The sequence below is a fragment of the Rosa chinensis genome, chromosome 4 (genome assembly GCF_002994745.2).
Source record: "Rosa chinensis cultivar Old Blush chromosome 4, RchiOBHm-V2, whole genome shotgun sequence".
In the NCBI taxonomy this organism is placed as follows: Eukaryota; Viridiplantae; Streptophyta; class Magnoliopsida; order Rosales; family Rosaceae; genus Rosa; species Rosa chinensis.
The window spans coordinates 32,232,521-32,259,676 of NC_037091.1; the positions used below are offsets into that span (position 1 = coordinate 32,232,521).

The 27,156-nt window shown below is 40.4% G+C and overlaps 1 protein-coding gene across 1 annotated transcript; it reads right to left on the reverse strand.

The window, feature by feature from the left end:
* Window positions 1-394: 394 nt before the first annotated feature.
* Window positions 395-2,708, reverse strand: LOC112199992 (protein PLANT CADMIUM RESISTANCE 2). The gene is made up of 4 exons (XM_024340993.2): window positions 2,615-2,708; window positions 2,455-2,526; window positions 2,155-2,367; window positions 395-480 (listed from the first exon to the last, which is right to left on the reverse strand). The coding sequence occupies exons 1-4, from the start codon at window positions 2,706-2,708 to the stop codon at window positions 395-397; spliced, it is 465 nt and encodes a 154-aa protein (XP_024196761.1).
* Window positions 2,709-27,156: the final 24,448 nt, after the last annotated feature.

Consider the following 27,156-nt stretch of genomic DNA (forward strand, 5'->3'; position numbering starts at 1 on the left):
TCGAGAGACTGAATTGATGTTGGACCCATACTACAGGATAATAAATAGTATTTAGCCCTAAAAATTAAATACATTAAATAAATTCACAATTTCAACGTTAACAACAACAAAATACTAATTCGATATTCATAACATAAATCTTCTTTTTTTACATAATAGCAGACAATACAACTTTGTTAGTTGGTGCATGCTAGAATACATATATTTTATAGAGACTCCTGCTATTATTTTGAGACGTTCTCTAGATGCTTATTGTAATCATGGGTTTAGGCACAATGTCCCCCCTCCTTATATTCGATAATTTCATTAATCAAAACTTGAGGGTAGCCATACCAACCCTTTATTTCAAAAATAGCAGACAATACAACTTTGAATAAATTCTTGATATATTCATTTATCGTTTCATGCCTTCCTCCACCATCGGAGGCACCGGGGCCATTGCCACTTTGCGGTTCCTTGCATCCATATTTCCATCCCATCCTAAAACAATTAATTGATCAATTAGAACATGCACTCATTAGGTTAGATATATATAATCAATGCAAGATCGAAAAACCTTTTAATATAAGAGTAAAACCCATCACTAGGGTCAAAACTTTTCTCCACCGGACAAAATGATACCCAACTTTTAAAAGTGATCAAAATGATACCTAAATTTTTAAAAGTGATCAAAATGATACCTAAATTTTTAAAAACAAATCAACTTAATACCCAACTTTCAAATGTGATCAAAATAATACCTAAAGTTTTAAAAACATATTAATTTGATACCTCGGTTTAATTTTTTTTTACTTTTTGTTAAAATTAATCACGTGTGGTGCAGTATTTTATGGGGTTATAATAATATTTTACACAAAAAACTATTTTTCAATTATTTTTTATTTTACTTTGTTAATTCTCTTCTTCTTCTTCTATCTCTGCCTCTCTCTCTCTCTTCCCATTTTTCTTTGTTTCTTTAGAAGTTAGGAAACATCCGAACTTTATTTGTTTCTACGATCGATGGTAGAATTGAAATTGAATGGAAGATTTTTTTTAAAAAATTCTATAAAAGAAGAAGATTGGGTTATAGATGATTAATGACCCTTTGACCACAAATCACTTCAATTTTTGTGCTTGATTTTGCATTTGACTTAACAAAGAAGTAAAACAAAACAAAAAAGGGCTAAATACATTATACTACCTAGTTTGGGTCTAAAATCAATTCAGTCCCTAAACTTCTAATTTCATCAAGAACACCCCTGCACTTTCAATTTTGATCTAATAGGTCAAATTTGTTAGTCTTCCGACAATTGAGTCATTTAACTTGTTGACGTGGCTCATAGATGGTCTATGTCTTATGATGTGGTGTTGAGGTGGCCTGCATAATCAATTTTGGAGTGAGTCCCACTATTAGAAATCTATCAAATAAATAGTTTTTCTACAAATAATCCAACTATAACTTGAACCCATAACAGAATATTAATGAATTGGACCTATTAGATCAAAATTGAAAGTACATGGGTGTTTTTTTATGAAATTAGAAGTCTAGGAACTGAATTGATTTTGGACCTAAACCACAGAGTAGTAAACAATATTTAGCCCTAAAAAAAATAAACTGAGGTATCAAATTGATTTGTTTTTAAAACTTCAGGTATCATTTTGATCACTTTTGAAAGTTGGGTATCAAGTTGATTTGTTTTTAAAAATTTAGGTATCATTTTGATCACTTTTGAAAGTTGGGTATCATTTTGTCCGGTGGAGAAAAGTTTTGACCCTAGTTGTGGGTTTTACTCTTAATATAATAATATATGATTCAATGTCATCTACTTTTCTTTCTCATTTGGAAAGACTTATTTTGCTAGAGATTTTCTACTTTGATAAATTCTTCCATCTTCACCCCTTTTGTTATACACACACACTTCACGCTATCATAATAGTCCACTTATTTGATGCAATTGGATGGTTAAACAACTTATTTTGACTTTTGATTGATTTTTTCCTTTTCCTTTTGGTGTGTGAGAACACGTATGTTAATAACAAAGAGGTAATTAATTAGGAGTGAACTAATATGCATTATCACCTAGGAATTAAAAATCAACTTAAAACTTACTATGAGAATGATCGAAAGTATTGGTTTAGAATCTAATTAAAAAGAGATTTGACAAAATGAGATACCGATGGCCATGTTAAAACCGCGACTTTGGAGCTCACGATACTCCTGGCACAAGGCACAGGTCTCACAGAAGCAGTGAATCAAAAAATCACTACAATGGTTCCCGTCCAAAGCGTACTGCTCCCTCATCTTCAAGCGGTAGGAGCATGAATAGCAGTAAGGAAAACCAATCACGATAGCTATGAACGCGTACAGTGCTCCACTTACAGCACAAGCTACATTCATAGACATAATTAAATCTCAACGACATTTCTGGAAACTAAGGGAAAAATTTTAGAAGTATCCGAAAAACTGGTGCTTACATGGAGAGCCTTTATCCACAATCTCAGCAATCCGGCCAAAAGTGATGCATGGACACCAAAATGTTAAGCAACCTGTATCCATACAGAAAATTAGTTTCGAGTTAATTTGCTCGTGCAGGGTAGTAATGAAGATGGACCGGAGCAGGCGCGAGTTTATTACAGCTTTTGGGATCGGAGAAGCAGTCAAGGAGGTCAGATTTCCAAGGCTCGGGGGTTCTAGGAGCATCCTGCTTGTGGAAGTTTGATGAGGACATAATGATGACAAGCTAGGATTAGATTAGAGGAAGGGTTAAAACTAGACTCTCAACCCTTTGTGAAGAAATGAGCTAGACAGAGAGGACTTTTATAGTACTGTAATGCCCTCGGCCAGGTCTAGTTGACGCGTCTGCCGTGTGCGTGCTCAGTGGATCATACGTCACAATTGCCGTGTGCGTGCTCAGTGGATCATCGCGCCAACGACGTTCTATTTAAGATATAAGCTAGGCGTATTAAATTTGGGCCAATGGTTGTTTATCTAGAAAACTACAAAAGTGAGGCCGTGAGCATCAGGAAATTATCTATAACCTAGAATTCCTGCATGAGCGCTTTGCACATGCGGAAGAACCGCGTTCACGCGTGTGATTTATTAATTACACGTGTCTATGTAATTTTGTTACGATTAATGTACTCTTGACTTTGTACTATCTTTAAAATATTGTTTTGAAATGGGGTTAGTTGCAAATGTATAATATCGTTTTTATGGTGGTAATGCACATGTTGTGTGAAGAGGGATCAATTTTCATTTACTATGATATGGATTTTCATTTTCTTTCTTATGGACATCACCTAGTCTCTCATAGGTTCCTTGGTATATATAATCTTCTTGTTTAAAAGCAAATGCATGTTATTTTTAAACAGAGAGGAAATGTATATACTTAATTCAACTCTTCACAATTAGTGCGCAAGAAAAAAAAAATTTCTACGTTTATGGTCATGAAGCATATCATTGAGTTAGAATATGCCAAAATATGCTAAGAACTTGTATCAATTATGGTCATGAAGAAAAAAAAAATTTCTACGTTTATGGTCATGAAGCATATAACAAATTCCTTTTCACATGAACTACCATTTTGCAGTGTTAAAAAAAAAAAAATTATTATTTTGCATAATCATATACTAGCCTTCCTGCACGAGCGATGCACGTCTTCCTCTCTTGCTATGTATGTTTGAAATGTTACTCATGAGTGCAATATAATTTGTGTTGCATATCACCTATCTCTTACCCCTTACAAATATTATAAAATATTGTACATGTCTTTAGCAATCCATTAGTAAAAAAAATAAAACTTTGTACAAAAATTAATATGCACTGGTATATATGATAGGTACACTCATTATTTGTCACGCCCCGAATTTTGAATAAAGATATTTGAATTCGAAATGAGATAACTTGACCAACTTCCCAAAAATAGTGTAGAAACATTCTCAAATTAATCTAAGCAACAACAAAACGTCAATAAAGACTCGATCACTTAAGTCGAATATCACATCAATAAGTGTTTACAAAACTCGAGAGAACTGATATACAAATGTAAACGCTTGCTAGGAGCATACCAAAAACAGCAGTACACTAACAAAAACAGGTTATGAACCTACACTACTGCAACCACGCCCTCTTACTCAGCCCTGGTGGTCCTCACCTGCAGGAATAACCGCTACACCATGGAATAGTGCACCGGGATTGCAAACAACAAACCCGCTAAGCTTTTTAAGCTCGTATGAGTAAACTCAATTAAAATGACTCACGTCACTCATGTTTATAATTTCTCAACTCGTGAGATAAATTAAAGCAACAACATTTAACTCCACAAAACACAACCAAACACACAATCATACTAGGTAAAAATTAGTAATGCCTGCATAGAAAATTAGTTCAGGAGATCACCAAAATCACACAATTCAAATCATAGCAACTCCTGCATATAGTTCATATCACTTAGTTCAAGAAATTACATTAAAATAGACAATTCAAAAGACAGTAATCCCTGCATATAACTTAGTTTAGGAGATTACATTAAAACAAACAATTTAAACCATAGTAATCCTTGCATATAGTTTAGTTCAAGAGATTACATAAAAATCAATAATAGAATGAAAAAGGAAAATAATTAAAGAAATCAAACAACTTCCGCCAAAACCAAGAAATCACCCTTCAATTCCAAATAAACGAATTCCACAATGACTCGTTTTCAAAACTCGACAACCTTACCTCATAAGGGTAACATACATCACTAAAGTGACAAAATCATATTATTTTCAACTCCCCTTTTTAATATGAAATTCAAGTCCCTCCACTACTACAGAAAACTAGATGGGGAACACACGGGTTTTGGATACAATGACGTCGTTTTAAAAATGCGTCCTTGTATTATACTTAGGACGTTTGCAGTTTTTATCAAAACAATGAGAGAAAGCACGGACGCCTATCCAGCTAAACAAGGATGTAATTAAGACAAAGGCGCTACCAAGTTTGGTATAACGTCACAGGTTCGATTCGCTACACCCAAACATAGAGAACAATAATATCGAGGTACAAATATAAGTCTCCCAAATCACAGCACTCTGCACCAAAATTGAAAAAGGAAACCCTAAAGTTTCACTTTCCCGGGTTCTTCAAATTTTCCCTCTTCAAGTTTCAGCTTCCCACCATGGAATCTCACCAAATTCACTTTAGAATTCACCCTGTTCATTTACTCAAACCCAGGTATCTTCTCTTTGAGCAGAAAAAAAAAAAGCCGAGTTTTATCGATGTGCTCTGCTGCTCAATCACCCATCGCGCATCATTGACTTCGATCTATAGCTTTTCTTCCTTGCATAGTCTTCTTCTGCTATTCTCAAGTGCTTATGGAAGATAGGCTGTCTCTGATTCGAGTATGCTCATATAGTTCTCTACTCCAAAGGTACCAACTTCTCTCTCCATTTTTTTCCCTCAAATAATTTCTTCGAGTGAGTTTGTAGGATGTTTATTTTTGGGATTGATATTGATGACTCTGAAGTGGGTATTTTAAATTCATAGTTTATTGCATATTGCTTGAGCTCAATTTTGAAATGGGTGTCTGTGCTTCGCTTCTGAATCAGAGTAATCATGTCAAAGATTAGGTTTTGTTAAAGTTGATTTGTCTTCTCCGTTCTTCCCAGCAGGTCTTAGACTTTAATTTATGTAATTGTTTATGTCTGGCATGTATACCTGGAAGCAACTAGAATGAGGTGTGTTTACTTGATTTCCCTTATTGCATAACCTTAGTAATATGAAGTCAAAAGGTTTGTCAGTTGATTTACACACAAATAAGAGGGTATGACTTGTTATTAATTTATTTTGAATATACCTTCTATGCAATCTATACGAAAGTAGTAATCTGGAAGTGGTTTGAACCGGCCTAGGAATCTTTAAGAGAAACTATTCTGGAAACCAACCAAATCTGAGAGCTTTGGTGCTTCAGAAATATTAGATATTATCTTAGTTGAGTTTGCAGATATTGAATTGGGGATTAAAGTTTTGAGTTGAGAAAAAGTTCATGGCCGGTGATGTGAATTGAGAAACCTATACCTGCTGTTAATGCTCAAAGTCCGGCGGTAGCCGATCTTTCGTTTAACGCGGGTCCGGTGGGCGGACCGCTACTCTGAGGACTTGATGGCCTTCGCTAGCTGTCACACGAGAGACAGGGCGTCAAAGGGAGACCGCGTTGGGTGGTCTTCACTTCTCCGATGCCTAAGTCAGTCAATGCATATAGGTAGCATAACGATAAATGAGTAGTAAATGCGTAATTAATGAGGAGAGAGGAGAGGACCTTTTATAGGTAAGGAGAAGACTGATCTTCTTCTTGTTTTCGATGTGGAACTGATGTGCTTCGATTCCCAGCGTCCTGAGCTTCTGATGCTATCTTGGACCGGCGTGTGGCGGCGCGTCAGCAGTGACCTGGGGGCGATCCGGGGCTCAGGCGGTAGCCCGCCTGGCCGTGCTTTGGTAGGTCACTCATTTGGTGGGAGTTGGTACCTCTGGAAGTACAATGAGTGTGGCTCATTATAGCTAATTATGCTTGCAAATGCACATGTAGGTACAATCTTGGTTGGGGAGTTGATCGGCGGTGTGAAGCGTTACCTCCGCTAGACTTGCAAAAGCATAATTAGCGTCAATGCGTTGTCAACCATGGATTTACTGAGCGAACGCTTTATACCCTTTCGGGTGGGCCCCTGCTAGGCCCGCCAGGGAGTCCCCCATTCCCTAGCCAAGACGGACCTCCGGATGGTCGGCAAATTGTTTGTTGACGGGGAGCTGCACGGAGCAGAGGGTGTTGGGTAGCGAGCCCAATCTTTAGTACCCAAGTGACGGGGGTCAACGTACTTGATCAGGGCCGTCATAGACTGTTGACAAGTCCCTGTGTCCCGTATGGACCATCTGACCGTAACGCCGCGTGGCTGTCGTTGTCAGAGTGAGGCGTAGCCTCAAGATTCGCCGCTGGCGGATATCCCCCAGCTGGTTGTAGCAGGAAACAGTTTCGCGTAGACGTGGCTGGAGGTATTTTATTGAGCGGTGTTGCGCTCAGCAAAGTACACGGTTTGCAAGATGGAAAGGGAGCTCTGCCAGCGGTGTTGCGTGTAGCAGAGGCTGCCTTTCCTGCCAGTTGACTAGAGGAAGTTCCACTCGCCGGGTTTCACTCAGCGGGGACCTCGTCACTTGGAAGGTGACAAGTGAGAAGTTCCGCTAGCGGGGTTTCGCTTAGCGGGGAGTTCGTTACTTGGAAGGTGACATGTGAGAAGTTCCGCTAGCGGGGTTTCGCTCAACGAGGACTTCGTCACTTGGAAGGTGAAGTGAAAAGTTCCACTAGCGGGGTTTCGCTCAGCGGGGAATTTGTCACTTAGAAGGTGACAAGTGAAGTTCCGCTAGCGGCGTTTCGCTCAGCGGGGATTTCCGATGATTGGCGATCTCTTCCCCAGCGGTTACTTCCGCTAGACGCTTCATCTGATGGTGGTCGACACGTGGGTAACCTATAAAGGGTTAGCGTGTGGAGGCGTGTCTCCTCAGCCTAGCCGTCTCCTCACCATTAATGCGAGTAATGATGGATTTTGTCGCCTCGGTTAATCCGGAGAGTAAGTGGAGTCGTGGGACACGTGTACGGTTGGTACGTGATGTCGTTTTTTAGTGGACGGCCTAGAATTGTTTGACGTTGACATAAAAGGGGGGGGGGAACTTAGCAAGATTTGACACTTTGCCAAAGCTTCAAACTCCACTCGTCGTCTTCAAGCTCTGTTCGTCTGAGACTCGAGAAGGAAACTGCGGCGATTTCGTGGGGTTATCACACTTGGAAGGACGACTATTTCCTGCATCGAAGACAGGTGCTCACGATCTCACCCGAGATTTCATCTTTGAGGTTGGTAATCCCGAACCTCATCCCTGTTTCATTGGATTTTTGCCATGGCCGGTTTCTTGGGTTTGGGTCTTTTTTTTTGTGTGATCTATTCTTCCCCGATGTGTTCTGAGGGTGTAAGTTGAGTCTTGGGTCTGAGTTATGGTGTTTCACAGAGTTAGGGCTTAGGGATTTGCTAGATGGTCGAATCTGGGTTGAGTATGTGTTTGTTCTTGTTTTGGCATTTTCTGGGTGACTGTTCTTGACGTTCTTGGGTATAACTGATATAGGGATAGGTTAGATCTTGTGTGAGCTGACTGATTTGGGTTTTAGGGTTTGGGATGGCCAACATCGTAGAGATTTCAAGCAGTGAGGACTCCGGGTCTGAAGTGTCGTTCAGCGCGGCGGATAGAATTTTTATTAACTCGTTGTGTCCGTCTGCCCATGCAGGAACCTCACTGCCAGAACCGCTAGAGGTTGAGCCGCTACAAACCATACCCTGGGAAGTAGCCATGGGTCGTGCTTCGCGTCCTGAGAGTTCTAGGGCAAGGGAGGCTGCCGCTGCCCAAAATATGCGTGATGAGCGGTTGGCAAGTAATAGTGCTGCCAGTGGTTTTGGTGACGGGGGAGAGGTGGCGAGGGAGGATACTGAGTCAGCGTGGGTCCTCTAGGACGGCACCCCTGTTGATGAGGCAGGAGGTAGGATGACTATTGTCGCGGTCAACTGGCTGAAACGGATGTTCCGGTTGCCAAGCGTAGTGAAGCTGCGTCCGCCGACGGTAGACGAGAAGGCCTCGATTCTTCCAGCAGGGTTTGCCGCCGTGCACGAGGTGATATTCTGCCAGGGAGTGACCTTCCCGTTGGTGCCAAACCTTCAAATTTTGGTGTGCGAGTTTGGCGTTGCTTTTGGGCAAATCTACCCCAACATGTGGCAGTTGATGCTGGCGCTGAACTCACTATGGCGGTTGTCGGGTTGCGAGGGACCAACTGTGGCGGAGGTGCTGCACTTCTACGAACTGGTGTATGTGAAGCGCCAAGGTTGCAGAGGGCAGGTAAACTTGAGTCGCCGCCAGGGAGTGCCCAAGCTGATCGAGAACCTGAGAGATTCCAAGTCTTACTGGCGGGAGACCTTCTGTGTTGCCACGACTGGGTGGGAATACGAAGCGGGGTCCAATGAGGGGGAGCCGACGTTTAGGACTAAGTCGGAGTTTCAGCCTATCCGAGGTTGTTTGTCGGTCTCCGCTGAACATGACTAGCGGGGTTTTTTTTTTTTAATTTTTTTTTATATATAGCCTTGTATTCTGTATTGACAATTACCTTTTTTGTGCAGCGGGGTTGCGCTATAACCTGACTCACGAAGAAGAGTGCCGCGTGGCACGTATCAGAGGTTGCTGGCGGAATCGTAACTTGCTGGATTTTCGTCTCCTTACTGGCTGGGAGTTGTTGGTCGATCAACAACTGACTCGTGTCGTTGGTAAGCAATCTCGGCCATACCGCACCTTTGATCAGATTGTCCCAGGCAAACTGGTTTGCTGTTTTTTTATTTTTTATTTTTTTGTAGAAACTCCGCCGGGTAACAAAGCGAGTCGTGACGCCTTTGCCAAAGCCATGGACCGTGCTGAGATCAACAACTTCATGGAGACCATGTACGCTTCCGGGCTGGTGGCTCAGCAGACGGTTGTGAACCCAGAAACGCTGGCGCTAAGCCCGTCTGAGGTTCCTGTGGTGCTATCCATGCCGCACCACTCCCATCTTGGTGGTGACAGCCTGCCTGCCGTTCAGGCGGGGACTGGTGCGGTTAGTGAGGCGGTGCCGCAGAAAGAGAGGGCGCCTGCCACCCTGCGCGAGGTACACAAGGAGAAAACAGTGCGCCCAGCGGAGGCCGTCACCATTGCGGGGTTGGAGCCGCCGATGAGGGGATCGAGGCCTGCTCCCGCTGGAAGCACACGAGTGCTTCAGCGAAAACGCGGTCAAAATGACTCTGGTGGGGAAAAGGAGGATGGCGTGGAGATCACTGGCGCTCACTAGCAGAAGAAGGCACGACAGGCTCCGCCCAAGGCTCCTGCAGTCTTGGCGACAGAGGTGCCCGTGAGCGACCTAGACTCCTTTGCCGAGTACGCCGAGTTCTTAAATGACGGTGAGCGGCTCGGGTTCGGCTGCCTGGAAGGGATTGTACGCTCGACCGCCGCTGACGCCCTTCAGCACGGCGTTTGGGCATATCTATGTTGGACTGCACGAGATGTTTTTGGCGGCGTCGAAATAGCCTCGGGTTGAGCGGGAGCTCATGGAGGAGGTGACGGGTCTTCAGAGGGAGTTGGGGGAGGCCCGGGACAGGTTGGCGGACGTGGAGCGACGCCTGACAAAGGTCAACTGTGATGCAGGGGATGCCCGTGGCAAGTTGGCTGTCACCATTGAGCGGGACCTGGAGCGGAACAATCAATTCTCCAAGCTGAAGCAAGATATGTCCCTGCTGCAAGATCGGGTGGCCGAGGTTAAACGGTTTAGGGTGAAGTCGAGGTTAAACGGTTGGAGGGTGAAGTTGCTCGCCTGGACGCTGAGGGGAGCCGTGCTGCGGCCGCCGTTGTGGAGTCATTCAAGCAGTTGGCGGAATATAAGAAGGCGCTGATTGAGCTTGCGAAGGCTGGTGCCCTTGCCAATGTGGAGATGCTGGAGCAGAAAGGCGCCATTGACTGGGCGAAGGCGTCCATGCCGATCGTGCCGCCAACTAAGGATGCTCCGCCGGCAAAGGGTACTGCCCCCGCTCAGGTTGATGGTGCCTGCTCGGGTAGTGGGGAAAGCGGCGCATACCCGGCGGATGATTCCCAGCGGACTCCTCCTACCCAGTCGGAGGTGTCCCGTACTGGGTTCTTAGCGGCCCATACCCGGGCGGATGGTACAATAGAGACTCCAAGTCCCACTGCCCGCAGATCTGACCAAACAAGCCGCCTACATCCGTTGCCGCAAGCCGAAGGTGGAGATGCCGAAGGCCGCCGAGCCAACCCTTGAAAGATGGAAGTTATCTTTCTTTTTTTGTAGCCACTGAGGAGTAATTGTTTGATGTAATGAACTCTTTTGGGTGGGGAGTCCCAGCCCTAAATATATGAAATTTCATAATTTGGTTTTTTTTTTTAATTTATATTTTTATATGATGTCTGTACCACTAGAGTTTTGACTAAGTTTTGCTTTTACCAATCAATGAAACATTAAAGGAATTAAGATTGGTCCAAGTGCACCATGTAGCGGACGTGGTCCGCTGACTGACGTTGCCAGTTGCCCCTAGTGCTAGACTTGGTAACAATGGTTTGAATAATTCCTCGTGTCTTTGATAGCTGACTGATCAGCGTTTACAAAAGTGGGGTCGTACCCATTGGGTAGCTTCCCTTAGCTAAATATTGAACAAAAATTTAGCTAAGTCAAGATGCTCTTGGGTAGCGGCATGACTATTTGTAGTAATACCGAAAGTGTTCGGTATACCAAGGGTGGGTCGTTGTGACGCCATCCTTGTCCATTAAGTAGAAGGTGCCTGGGCTAACGACTTCTACAATTTTGTATGGACCTTCCCAAGTTGGGCGGAGTTTTGTTGGCGGTGGTATGACTTCCTTCATTACCTAGTGCCCCAGTTGGAGGTTGCGGGCTTTGACCCTAGCGTTGTAGAAACGCAATACCCGCTGCTTGTTTTGCAGGTTGTGTAGATGGGCTTTGTGTCGTTTTTCCTCTAGGAGATCCCTGTCAAGGTTGACGCCATCGCTGTTGGTCTCTGGGCAGTAGCCTTCAACCCTAGCGGTTGGTTGAGTTACCTCGATAGGCAGGACGACCTCAGTTCCGAACATCATACAAAAGAGAGTTTCACCAGTGGCGGAAGTTGGGGTCGTCATGATGGCCCATAGAACTTCCGGGAGTTTCTCCGCCCACAAACCCTTGGCCTTGTTGAGTTTCTTCTTTAGCAGCTTCTTAATTATCTTGTTTGCTGCTTCGACCTGGCCGTTGGTTTGGGGGTGAGCGACAGATGCAAAACGCATCTTGGTACCCAAGTTGGCGGTGAAAGAGATGAGTTCCTTGTTATTGAACTGTGTGCTGTTGTCTGTGATGATTGTATGCTGGACACCGTAGAGACAGTAGATGTTCTTCCAGAGGAAGTGAATTATTAACATTTGAAACATCTTGGGCCGCACGTCCAAACCTTGATTCAAACTTAATCTCGAACTTTTTCTCTTCACATAAACCAACGGGTAATCTAACTTAAGATAGTGCTTTTCTTGAAATTCATTGTCTTATTATACTTGTGTTTCATTCCATTACTTCTTACTAACTTCATCTTATCTCTTCCCGTTGAAGGAACTTTGTATGCATACACGAAACAATCCTCAAGGAGCCTTGATACCTCTTGATAACGAGCTAGAGAAGAGCTTGAAATTAAGGAAGAATGAACATGGACAAACGTCACAAGTGCAAATCCAAGACATCACTAAGGAACTTGAAGACGTTGAAGTAGAAATTCCACCACCAAATTCACCTCAACATTTTGAGGAAGAAGAGCAAGAACCAATGGCAAGTATAAGGCAACTCTCATCCACCAATGCAGGAAACACCATCCCAACATGCATCACCTATCCTGCAGCTGCAGAGGGAAAGGAAGCAGAGTTTGAATTGAAATCAAGTTTTCTCCATAGTCTTCCAACGTTCCATGGTCTCTCTAGTGAAAATCCTAACAAACATTTGAAGGAGTTTCAATTTGTTTGTGTGAGCATGTGCCCCAACGAAGCAGATTTGCAGATTTTAAAGCTCAAGGCATTCCCTTTCTCACTTATGGATTGAGCAAAAGATTGGCTATATGAGCTGCCTTCTAGACACATCGACACTTGGGAGGCGTTGACTAGGGCATTCTTGGATAAGTATTGCCCTGCCTCACGTGTGATAGTGCTTCGGAAGAAGATCACAGGTATTCAGCAAGCACATTATGAGTCATTCCATGCGTATTATGAAAGGTATAAGGCACTTTTGGTGCAATGTCCTCAACATGGGATGAAGGAGGAGAACTTGCTCCAATACTTTTATGAAGGTCTCACGCCTCTAGAGAGACAAATGCTTGATGCAGCTAGTGGAGGATCATTCATCGACAAGTCACCTGCGGCTACTAAGGAATTGCTTGAGAATAGAGCCCTCACAGCTCAACAATATGATGGCTTAAGCTCTACACGTACAAAAGTCAACGAGGTAAGTACTAATAGCCATCTTAAAGATAAAATTAATAAGCTTACTTCACTTGTGTCTCAGGTCTTGACAACAAAGGGACAAGGAATGGCCATGGCATGTGGAGTATGCTCCATGCAAGGACATGCGACTGATCAATGCCCACAACTCATGGGAGGTGAAGAATGGGAGCAAGCTAACGCTATAGGCTTTCAAGGAGGCCAAGGAGGACAAAAATACGATCCATTCTCCAACACCTATAATGCTGGACTTAGGGATCATCCTAACTTTAGGTGGAGGAATGATGACAATGTGCAAGGACCTCCTCAAGCTCAGAACTTCAATCGTGGACCAGCAGGCTTTTATCAGAAGCCTCAGGCTTTTCCTAACTCTTCCCCTTTTAATAATTCTCAAAGTTCTAATAATGCTACTAATTATGATGAGATTATTAAAACTTTGATTACTTCTACTCAATCCTTATTACAGACTCAACAGAATACTTCGATCCAGATGAACACCATGAGCAAGGATGTGGAGGAGTTAAAGAAGCAGATGGATCAAATGATAGGTGCCATGAACAAATTCCATGAGCAAAGAAAGCTCCCAAGTCAAACTGTTCCAAATCCAAAAGGACGATTGAAACTGCCCAAGCTATCACCACTAGAAGTGGCAAGACCCTTGGAGACGCCCCAAAAGCCCAAAAGGATGTCCACATGGACGTTGAGGAAGAAGAAAAGGACCCAGCCACGTCCAAGAAGGAGTTGAAGGCATCACCTAACCCTGAGCAACAACTGAAACCGAAAGGTAATGATTCTAACTTGTCAAATTCAGCTATTGCTAACTACTCTACTCCCATGCCTTTTCCAAATAGATTTGCTCAATCTAAGAAGGATGAAAGTGAGAAAGATATCTTGGAGACATTCAAGAAGGTTGAAGTAAACATACCTCTTCTTGAGGCCATCAAGCAAGTTCCTAATTACGCTAAATTATTGAAGAACTTATGCACCAAAAAGCGGAAGTTCAAGGGGAATGAAGTAGTAGCTCTTAGTGAGGAGGTGTCAAGTATTCTTCAACGAAGGCTTCCACCTAAGCTCAAGGACCCCGGACAATTGGTGAAAAGAGGTTTGATAAGGCTTTACTAGATTTAGGAGCTTCTATAAATTTAATGCCCTTCTCTGTGTTTTCAGCTCTTAATTTAGGTACACTAAAGAGGACCTATGTGGTGATTGAGCTTGCAGATCGCTCATCTGTTCAACCTTTAGGAGTAATTGAAGATGTTTTAGTAAGGGTGGATGGATTGGTCTTGCCTGCTGACTTCTTTGTGATTGACATGGAGGAGACATCAAGTCCTACATCATTGCCTTTTATTTTAGGGCGTCCCTTCATGGCAACTGCTCACACAAACATCAATGTCTACAAGGGAACGTTGACTATGGAAGTCCTTGGAGAAAGGGTAACATTTCAAGTCTTTGAGCATAGTGACATCACTAAGGGCATGGTGGGGCATAAGGACAAGGAACTAAGAGAAGAAGTCCGATTTCTGAGGGTTTGGAAGGAACCTAAAGTGAAGAAAGAATACTCTTTGAAGATGTTGAATGAAGAAAATAAAGGTGACCCGACATATTCAAGCAGGCACTCATACACGAAGGCAATGGTGAGGTTGTTTGATAAGGCTTCACGTAGAGCCTTTGGATGATCCATAAAAGATCGTCACGCTGAAAAGACGTTAAAATAAGCACTCGTTGGGAGGCAACCCAAACTTTTTCATTTTTAATCTTATTTTGTTAGTTCGTTTTAATGTTTTGTGAGTATGTAGGTGTAAACATTAAGAAAGGCAAGGAAATCTACACTTTTCTGCTCAGAAACAGAGTACCGGCCGACCAAACAGTCAACTTTGGCTGGCTACAGTTTGTAGCCCAGGTGGAACCAACAAACGTACCATATATGTACAAAAAGGTCTCTGAGTCTAGTTTCTGTAGATTTTTACAGAACTGGATTCGGGTTTCATATGCATTCCCAGTTCCACTTTGAGTACAGAAAGGTTAGTCTAGCAAAGCAGAAACCTGTGCAATTGGGTCACATAAAAGGCAAAACAAGGAATACTTCCGGGGTTTGAATGAGGACAAACCTTATATGCACTTAAATCTTGAGATGTCTACTTCAAAAGTGATCCAGAGCGTCATCCTCATTGGAGCACCATAACCCTTCGGAATTGAGGTTTGAATGGGTAAAGGTCCTTTTCTCATCTTTTCTGTGCAAAATTCTGTTTTTCTTCTAACTTTGCAGGGCTGCCATTTTCAATCTATTTGGAGCTAGTTTTAAGGTGCAGTGCGTTCACGATCTTAAAACACTGAAGTAGTAAAGCCTACATGTTAGGTGAAATCAAACAAATAGAATGCATGCTAGGATGGCGTTCCTCACTAGTTTTGTACTCTAAAATTAATCTTTCCAAAGAGCTTAATGTGTTTATGTGTACTTAATGAGTTAATTTGATAGGGTAGCGTTCTACACCTTGATTGCATATAAGCAAGCTTAGGATGCAGTGCGTTCACGGTTCTAAGTAATTTTGGGAAAAATAAGGCTTTAGCGGCGATCCTAAAGTTCTTGATTGGTCTCATTCACATGCCTTAGTAATTGAAGATTAGGTTAAATTGTCTTTCTCTGATCATAACTAGTGGTGGATTACGAAGTTCTCAATGTCCATACATCTGATTTAGAATCCCTAAAAATTGCAACATTTTCTTTCTTTTATTATTGCTTGCGTTTTCAAAACCTAAACCCCCCTTTCATTTAGTTTTTGTGTCAACTTTATTTCTCTTTTCTTTCTTTAGTTTTTGATAGTTTTGTTCAATTAGTGCAATTTGTGAAAGTACCCTCAATCCCCGGACTGAACGATCCCTGCTTATCCTATACTAACAATTGTCTTTTGCAGGGTAATTTTGTGTGCTTAATTTAGGCGTATCAATTTTTGGCGCCGTTGCCACATATGCACGGATAGCTTGTAACACCAACTTTCAGCTCCCAGTAGTAGCTCATCAATCAGGTAGTTCCTGCAGCAGTTATAAGGGCTGGAAGTTGGTCTCATGTCACAAAATTGCAAAGTTGGAATGTTCACTTTTCCTCATCTCCTTTTCACCCAATCATCACTTCTTTTGGAGTCCATATTGCACGGAGCTTACGTTTTGGAAGTCAAGGCCTTGTGCCTTGAAGTAGGTGTCTAACTGCGGTCTTCTTCATAGGTCGTGAGCATTGGGAGGTCTTCAAGGGGGAGCTTTTCTATAACCTTTCTTATCTTTCTACTTGCCTTCTTTTGGATTTTCCTTCTCTATGCTTTTCTTGTGCATTGTGAGTTATATTGTCATACATTGAGGACAATGTCTACTTTAAGTGTGGGGGAGGGAAATACAAATTTGTCAATTTGTTTTTGAGGCATATATTTCAAAAAAAAAAATTCCAAAAAATATATATATATTTCTATGTTTTGAGTCATTTGTTTTCTTTGAGTCTTAGGATGCCTTTCAACAGTCTAGGATGAGCTTATATCTCCAAAATTATGGCTAAGAGTTGATCATGAGATTAAAGATGAAAATTCGATGTTATTCTATTGTTAATAAGAATTTATGATTGATCATATGCATCTGTAGTGGATATGGCCTTGCTTACATAGTACAGATTTGAGCATGCCAGATGAGCCATTGATTCATAAAACCTATGTGAGAATTTTGAGCCTATATCCTCTCTTTTTCGAGTGTTAATACATGCATATATGTGCATACATAACTCTTATTTCCTTGGCAATGATTTTGTTGATATCATTATTCCTTCATTTTGATCAATTGCATGCCATAGATTTTAATGGACTAGAGAATTTACTAGAACTCATTCTTGTGCTTTTCAAAGCTTATAGTCAATATATTTTCCTGATCTTGGAAAGGATAGAGGCAACTTAGGAACTTCCACCATAGCCAAATATAACCTGTGTCCCCATTTTGTGTACACAAGATGTGCACCCCTTAGTTTAACCCCTTTGAGCCGACATTTGAACCTTTTCTTTCATCACCCTCAATATTCCTAACCCTTGAACCTTAGAATAGTTATATCCTTACCCTTGTTACAAATATTTAGTGGAGTTTTAATTTTGAGACATACAAGATCAAGGTGACATCAAGGATGATGAAGATGATGAGAAAGAATAAGAGTGGGGGAAAGACTTGTCCATAAAAAATAAAATAAAAAGTGCGACAATGAAAAATATGTGCAAGTATTTATGGATTTTAGTCCCTCCATTGTGGATAAGGAGTTTGTTTTGAAGGGAAGGCCTAAGTACGATAAATTTGGTCTTTGTCCTATTTCACAAGTGTTCAAAAGAAGGTTAGAATGAAGCATGGGCCCAACATAATGACATCCGGCCTTGATAAAGACACACAAAAGTTCAACGTTGCAAGATGCCTTGGTGACTAAAAGAAAGAAAGTCTCTCTACATCAACATAAAACTCTACTAGGTTTTTAAGACACTTTGTTGTTTTTCCTATTCCTTCATTTCTTTAAGCCTTAAGCCTTGGCCCCATTATAACCTGAATTAAGACCTCTTTGATCCTTGAGATGGAAAACCTTTGATCTGTGGAGATTAGTCACAAGAGTTGAGCATATGGTTTGGGTCCATTTGTGCATGCATTGATATTTTTCATGAGATCTTTAAAAATATATTCAAGTTTTTTGAAGCCTTGTTTTCTATATGTGAGCTATTTGTTTGTTTTGATATATCATCTCTCACATATACTTGAGCGAATGAAAGCTTTTAAGCATGACCCTTGAATCTAAGAGAAGAAAGAGTGGATACCTTGTGAGGATTTTAATCATAACTTGTCTGAAGCATGCATAGCACCATTGACCTCACTATTGTAGCACCCAAGTCCTACTTGTGTATATGACTAGTCATTGATCTTTATTAACCTTACAATGATCTTGGAATAATTCTAGGTTTTGTGTTTAACTTGGTGCCATAAAAGTAAGAGATTTCTGAGACGACAATGTTGAAGGGCTAGTTTGTTTTGAGTCTAGAGTCTTTTGTTTCGTTTTTATGGAGTCTTGTTAGTTTTGATTTTTGCTAAGGGACTAGCAAAAGCCAAGTGTGGGGGAATTTGATAGGATCATAAAATGCGACGAATTTATAGTTTACCCCTTTACACTTTTGCTTAGTTATTTCGTTAAAAAGATCAAACTAACATTGTTATGTTCTTAGGAGGTTTGCGGAGCAACCGTGGAGAAATAGGAGCTCAATTTTGGAAGTTAAGGCTCAGGTGTATAGTAGTGATGTAAAAGATGAAAGATCACCATTTATACCGTCATAAACAAGAAGGAAAGCTTGTGGAAGAATTCGTGCAAAACAGTTGCCAAGAAGCAGAAAACAGAGTACTAGAAGCTGCCTTATTTTCTTCTGTATTCGGAAGGTGTTTTGAAGAACTTTCCAGTGGAATCATGAAGAAAAGCCGAGCAATATTTGAAGATCACATGTTCTACTATAACTACAAGAAAAGATTTGGTCCAGAATGATAAAGAAGAAGCCCGAGGCTGTGGTCAAATTTGGTACCTCGAGAAGACTGTTTCCATCAGCTTTTCAGGAAGCTTTTTCAAGGGCTTTTCTACTAGACTTAAATCATGATACACATAAAGTTTCCTACCCATATTTTAAGGTTAGATGTTGTAGAGCATTTTAAAATCAAGAATCATCCACAAAGGAGGTGGAATGCATAAGTTATGATGCTGCAAAAATGAGCAGAGGATAAGAAAAATCTGGAATTTCTGACAAGTCTTATCTGCGAAGCATGTTTGAGCCATCTTTTGGAGACTTTATTGGAGTATCCTTTGGAAGATTATTGTTTGGACATCAATAAATGATGCTATAGGGTATTTTTGGCCTAGGAAATATACAGAAAGATTGCTAGAAAGGCATTCTACAAGCCCATAAATTTGACCAAACAATAAGGAAAATCTGGAAATTTCTGACAGATTTGATTGTGAAGACTTTTCAAGGCTGTTTTTGGGAAACAAGTTGAGGGAATTTTTAGAAGATTTTGCAGACTTTTGAAGGCCAATATCAAAGCTTTCACCTGCCTGAAAATCACGTTCAAATCTGAGATGGAACCTAGTTAAGAGAGGGGCTAAAAAGGCTATCATAAGTGAGGCAGATTCTTTGCATCTCTTGGCAGATTGTGTGTATCTATTGGCAGATTGTTTTAAGGCTTCTTGGGGACTCTTTGCTGAGTTGTTAATGAGTTGTACACATTATATAGGAACTGTGAAGGATATAGAAGTCAAAGATTTCAGCCCAAGAAGAAGAGTTCACATTGGAGAAGTAAAAACTCAATTTAACTGCAAGAATACCCTTGAACTTGTAACTCCTATATAAAGGGCCTCCTTCCACATTTTTAAGGGATGAAAACACAGATACACACACCATCTACTTCCCTAAATCAGAGACCACATCTCCATACTCTCCCCTCATCATAGTTCACGAAATCCCTACTCCAAGGAGAAGCAGTAGCCACCATCTTCCATCATCCTGTCGTGCTCTTGCTTTGAAGACGCCTCAAGCTTTCCTAGAGAATATTCAAAGTGAGATCGTGATATCTATTGCCCTCTACGGTTTATTCCTTTTGTACTTTTCGAATTCAATATGCATATGTCTTCGGATTTCCAAACTATGAGCGAGTAATTTTCTATGTTGAGAACTAGTATGAAACCCTAGTTATGTGATGGATTTTTAGCTTTTGAATCTCTTTCTCAACTACAAGGTTTTGTGATGCTTTGTTTGGTTTTGTTTTATAAAATCTTTTATATGTTTATGTCTTAGGCTTAGTTTGGGATTGCTGTGCTGTGAGAGAAAGCACTTCCGAACTTGCTGTGAGAGGAAGCACTTCCGAACTTGCTGTGAGAAGAAGCAGCTGGGGTGTTTGGTAAACTGTTTTTAAAAGTGCTATGAGGTCCAAAAGCAATTTCTAGGTGTTTGGTAAGTTGTAAGGCAAAAGTGCTTTGACTGGGTATAATTACCAAAATGGTCATACATGCCAAGATATGCTACTAAAATACATAATTTTGTTTTTTGATTATGTAACCATACCAAATAAAAAAAAATTCTCATGTATTATTCTTGTGCCCTTGATTGGACCGAATGAAAGATTTACTTTAAACCCTTCAATATGCATATTATGTTTTACTATTACACAAAATCTCATGTAGAATTTTTAGATTAATTTCCCGACCATAATTCAATGAGAACCATTACACAAAATATATTAAAGTCACTTGAAATTTGCAACTAAATGCTAAGTAGATGCATTCATTAGACTTTGTGCAATTGCATTTCTTAACACCTCCATTTCTTGTCTTCCGGGACCATCTCCATCATGTTCATTATCCTCTATCTCTTCACTAGTCTCTTCACTTGGTTTTCCAAATCCCTCAGTTTCGGTATTGGTGGATTTCTTCTTTCCCATCTAAAGACAAAACATGCTTAGTAGTAAACAAACAATGATATCTGACTTTGCTAAATTGCAAAGATGTTGACCACAATCTAAAGAGCTACTAGCCTTAATGGCTGTGTGAAGGTATGGCTGCCAAACAATGATGCGAAAAACTGATTTCACAATGACATAAGTATCCCAAATGAACTCCGAAAATGGTGTCACAAGTTTTATTGAAAAGATAAGAATGTCTACGTTCAGTTTGTGGTTGACTCGATACACAAGTTTGAATAAAGGAAACTACTGATATGAAATGGAACAAGCAGCAACAGTGACAATTCGCGGAATTTCCTGATGCAGACCTTCAACTTCGAAAAATCATAATTTAATCTAGAGAAATCCTTTTTATGAGATTCCAATTCTGAAATGATCTTTAAGATGTCCACTGAAACTTTCATGAAGACACCAACTACAAATACCCAGCCGAAATATACAGTTTTTAGAAAAAATGAAACTGGGTCAAAAACAACAGAATGCAGAAACTAAAGCCAACTTGACAAGAACTAAGCTAAACATAAGAACACACACAATCACACATATATATCTATATCTATTTTGTTTGTTGTATACTTTATAAACGGCATCACTTAACTTTAAGTTAAGGTTAAGTCCAATAGATTATTTAAACACGAGGCAACAGAGCACAAACAAATTAACAAGTCACTTTCTAAAACCATAACAACCAGGTCATCACAGTAGACAAGCTGAACTGAGCAGCAACCTAATCTGAAATAAGGTTCTGCAACACCAACATCTACCACACAATTATCTCCCTCCACCAAACACACACCACAACCACCTCCAATTACATTTCAATATACATCTCTCTCTCTTTTGTTTCCTTTCTGTTTATTTCTTTCTTTCTATTCTACTGCAGCCCTTCTCTCTATCTCCCTCACTCTCACGTTCTTTCAGTATAGAACTTCTCTGTGTCTAAGACAGCAAAAATCATATCAAACCATCAATTTATTTCCTAGAATCTGGACATGAACCAAGACATTGAGCAAACTCAAAAAAACAATAAAATGTCTATAGGAGAAATCAATTAAGAGCAAAAAATTCCAAAATACACATAAAACAGAAAAGACATATTGAACTAAACTTGATCCACACAATAATCGAAAACCAAGACCAATTGAAAATCTGAAATACAATGTTAGCAATAGATATGATTTTTAAACAACGGTTCTATATACTAATCAACGGTTCTATATACTAGTCAAAACAGCCAAATAGCTCCAAGAATCAGAAACACCAAAGCCCAGCAACTCATGTCCCAAAAAACATCCATGAGGAGTTGGGTTTTGAAGAGACAGAGAGATCGATTAGGGAATGCTTTGGGTTTGGGGCGTGTGGCGGAGGAGCGACAGAGTTGGGTTTTGAATCCTCTTGAGAGATCGATCGATGGTTTGCTTTGGGTTTGAGGCGTGTGGCGGAGGAGCGACCGAATTGGGTTTTGAATCTTCTTGAGAGATCGATTTCTATAGAAACCGATGGTTTTGAGATTGATGGTTTTGAGGAAGAGACTGGGAAGAGAGATGCTCTTAACGAAATCGATCGATGGTTTTGAGGAGGAGGCTGCCAGGCTGGGAAGAAAGATCTGGATCAATCGATGGTTTTGAGGAGGACGCTGGGAAGAGAGATCTAGGAAGAGACGAAACCCTATAGAAAAGATGAGGACATAATAGGAAAAAGGAGAAACTTTCATTTAATCAATACTTTTCACTCCGTGTTTTGACAGAAGCAGCTTCCCAAAGCTGGTACTTGGGTGCTTCTCAATTTCAGATTCTAGGAGAAGCAAATTGGACCAAAAGCACTTCCTAGACAATTTACCAAACAGCATAACATAACCCCAAAAGCAGAAGCAGGTCCAGAATCAATCCCAAACTGGGCCTTAGATTGATCACCTAAAATATGAGCATGTAATTGGGGCTAGTTTTAAGGTGCAGTGCGTTCACGATCTTAAAACACTGAAGTAGTAAAGCCTACATGTTAGGTGAAATCAAACAAATAGAATGCATGCTAGGATGGCGTTCCTCACTAGTTTTGTACTCTAAAATCAATCTTTCCAAAGAGCTTAATGTGTTTATGTGTACTTAATGAGTTAATTTCATAGGGTAGCGTTCTACACCTTGATTGCATATAAGCAAGCTTAGGATGCAGTGCGTTTACGGTTCTAAGTAATTTTTGGAAAAATAAGGCTTTAGCGGCTATCCTAAAGTTCTTGATTGATTTCATTCACATGCCTTAGTAATTGAAGATTAGGTTAAATTGTCTTTCTCTGATCATAACTAGTGGTGGATTACGAAATTCTCAACGTCCATACATCTGATTTAGAATCCCTAAAATTTGCAACATTTTCTTTGTTTTATTATTGCTTGCGTTTTCAAAACCTAAACCCCCCTTTCATTTAGTTTTGTGTCAACTTTATTTCTCTTTTCTTTCTTTAGTTTTTGATAGTTTTGTTCAATTAGTGCAATCTGTGAAAGTATCCTCAATCCCCAGACTGAACGATCCCTGCTTATCCTATACTAACAATTGTCTTTTGCAGGGTAATTTTGTGCGCTTAATTCAGGCGTATCATTGTTGTAAAAGTAAAGGTTGTTTCGTGCTCTTGTGTTGTTGTAAAAGTGTCACAAGGCACTGTGATTGCTAGAGGTATAAGTTCATTTCTCTTCTTCCTCGTCTGGCTCAACCGGCGACAAAAAAAGATAGAAATTTACAAATGGGACTTTGCTTGGATTAAATTGTAACTTTGAATTGCTTTGATGAATTTCATCCTAATATCCTTTTGCCATTTTACTTTCCTCTGTAGGTCCATTTGGAACTGTATACCATGGTCTGTGAGATGGATCAGTATGTTGTCTTGTTCTTTCTCTAGTTAACTTCAAATTTAAGTGGATGTGCTATTGTGCTACGACCCTTTTTCCAATACATGATGTTTTCAATTAGTCAATGAAGACAAAAAGTAGAGTTCAAATTTCAATTATCTAGAAAAGAATGCTTCTAAACTGTCTTGTTATACATTAATATAGTGTTTTCATGCTATGGTAATGTAGGTACTTCTATGCATCAATTTTAGCTTCATGAGTATTAAAAACTGAAAAGACATGCTAAGCTGCAGCTTCAGTTTCTTAAAGTGTTTCCTCTTTGTCATCAGTCTATATACATGTTCCACGCTCATGATGATCCTCTAGATAACTACTACTACAATTGTCTTTTTGTTTTGATGATTTGGGTTTTGTATTTTATCTTTTTGGTAACTTTTTTAGTTTTATAGATAAACTACATTTAGATGGTTCCAGACTTCTATTGTTATAGATAAACTTTTTCAGTATTTGATCTTTTTGGTAACTTCTATTGTAGGTGCAGGGTTCCCCTGTACATTATTTAATGAATGTTGTGCTATTTGTTTTCTTTAGATAAGCTCTGTACCTTTGTATGTTGTGTTTTTGTTGTAGGTTGTTCAGTGTATTGATGTTTTTTTTTATTGCAGGTCTAGGCATTTGAATTAGTACGTTGCTTCATGTTGTGAATAAATTATATTACATAAGTTTATAAGGAAGAAAATCTGAAAGGTAATTTAGAGTTTCTTGCTGAATGTATTCACTAAAACTACACACTTAAACTTTGTTAACCACTTGTGTTTTTGTCAATTGTATCAGATGGTGATTGAAGATATATATTGAAGATTAGGCTAAGTATGTATGTCTATTGTCATTTAGGATTACATAAGATTAGAACGTATAACTAGGAATTAGTTACTGGAATGTGCTTGTAGTTAAGTATATTGTAACGAGTAATAGATACAATGACATTTGTCTTGAGATTGTAAAGATGATTTGTATGCAAATGTCTTCTTTTCGTTTTAAGGACAATTTTTTTTTGTGTTCTATAATAGATATAAGGACGTTTTTTTAGGGTCCTAATATACATTAGATGACCCTTTTCTTAGATTTAAGGACGCTTCAAAAGTGTCCTCATATACATTAGAGGACGCTCTTCTAGTGTCCTCATATACATTAGAGGACGCTCTTCTAATGTCCTTAAAGACATTAGAGGACGCTTTTCTAGTGTCCTTAAAGACATTAGATGACGTTTTTTTAGCGTCCTTACAGATATTAGAGGATGTTTTTCAAACGTCTTCTTAAGTGACTTACAATGACTCCTTGATAGATGACGTTTTTTTTGCGTGTCATCTAAAGTTTTTGAAGACGTTTTTCGAACGTCCTTAAATGATTTTTTTGTAGTAGTGCTCGTTGGACAATTAAAAGAAGAATACACCCCCAATTCTCTTTTAAAACACGTACTCATGAGTTGCAAGTAACCTATTTGTTACCCATCATGACATACAATGGCGGACAGACTAGAGCTCTAACTGAGTCGTAACCATACCCCAGCCAAGGGCATGATTCCGATAACCACCCTCGGTCACTACTGTGACCCTCTGTACAAAGACCAAAACATTTAAAAAGTCACACAAGACTCAAAATGTTACACCACCTCAAGACTTTCCAAAACAATATAATTGACTGCAACAAATATTGTTTTCACACCACAAACCACCAACACAGTTAACAACTCTAATTTACGAAACGTCAATAATATAAATCATCAAATCTATACTCGACATAAGTAAATGTTCAATTAAATAACATATATGAAATCACCAAAAGTCTACATATCACAATGTCACATCATCTGTATATATATATTTCACGTAAATATATATATATATATATATACGTAGTCATCTACTCATGAATGCTTACTAATACCAACTATAGTTCGCACGCAGTAAAAACCGATAAATTCATTTTTATAATTAAAACTCATTTTACTTTCCTATAAACCGTTGATGATCAAGTTCTTATAATTTTAAAACAAATATTTATTTATGAAAAATGATTTCACAATTATCAATCAATTCTAACAATTAAATAACTCGGTTCATAAATGAACCACGTGAGATTTAGTCACCTCTAATCCAGCAGCGTCTTCTATACAGCTCAAAATCACAATCGCAACCGTCCGCCCAAACAAAACCGTCAATCACCTAATCAAATACGATATTCACTTAGCAATTGATTCATAACACACTTAAACGACGATCCAACGGTCAGATTCTCACAGATCGCCCTTGGGATCATCCTATCAAAATTATACAAAGATCCTACATTGGGATCGACACGGATTGGAAACCGAAGATAACGCGTAAAACCAAAACCCTAGCATGCATCAACTTTCTCCAAAATGACCCTATAATATATCAAAAATACTGTATCGATGCGTAGATGAATAAACTGAAAACATAACACAAAAAAGACACTGGACGCTGCGCCACGCGCCGCCACAAGCGGCGGATCAGAATGTGGTCAACGACGGCTAACCACCTCTGATGAAAAAGTCGTCAACTACAAACTTGTTCATATTGAATAGATGAGCAACTTTCATACCTGGAGCTAATTGAGATTCGGTATAGATCGTCCTAGATCAGACTTGGAAGTTGGATTAATCTCGAGCGTCTAATCACGTTTCTAGATTCAACCACAGCCGCTGATTTTCAACGCTTGATCTTTCGCTCCACACACCAAATCATGATGCAAGGCCTATATGGGGATGATCAGGAGGAAGAGGATATTCCAAAACCGAGAAGGATCGGCCGAGATGTCGCCGGAAAAGTGGATTTCCGACCGGGTCCCGATCGTGAATTCTTCCTCGACTCCGATCTACTGTTTCCGGCGAACTATAGCACAAACCACTACCACAAGGCGGCTCACGATGCTGATCTGAACGTTCCTTACCTTGTCCAGTCGTTGGAGGTGGCTGGAGGAGAGAGAACGAGTCGGGTTGGGAACTGGGTTACGTCTCGGGTCGGGTCGCGCGGAGGAGAGAGAACAAAGAGAATTCTGGGGGAGAAAACGGAAAAAGTAGAAAATTTGGGATTTATGAAAAAATTCGGAAATTTCTCATATTTATAGAAATTTTCCAAATTTTCAAACGCACATAACTTTCACATACAAACTCCGATTCTCGCGATCCATATATGCACGAACTCGTATCGACGCGCTCTACAACTTTCGTGAAGGAAGTTTCCGCAGAATTCTAACGTATGAAAATTCAAGCTTCGTAACCCCCCCTAAAATGTCCAACGTGCTCGGCTCGACCTTGCGCAGCTGCTAGTGGCAACCTTGCATCGCGGCACGACCTGTAGCGGCGACAGGAAGCTCGACCCGATTTGGGTCCAAGATAGAGTCAACGCCGATATCTCGAGTTTCCGACCACCAATCTTCGAGATTCTTGGTTTGTTGAACTCACCTTGAGCTGCTGAACAAGCTTTATGAAGGATCGGGCCAAGTGGTGGACGTTTTGACGTTCGTTAGAGCTATCACCGGTTTCTGGAAATTTTCCGGCCTCCTTGACTGGTTCTAGGTAATTTCGATCCCTTCCCGTCATTTCCAGCTTACATGCTAGTTAGGAAAGTAGTTCAACTCGATGAAATGAAGAGGAGCAGCTTGCATCCGGCGCCATTGGCGGTGGTCAGCGGCAGCTCTGCCTCTAACTCCGGCGGCCTTTTCTGGCCACCTCCGGGGGACCTCAAGGGC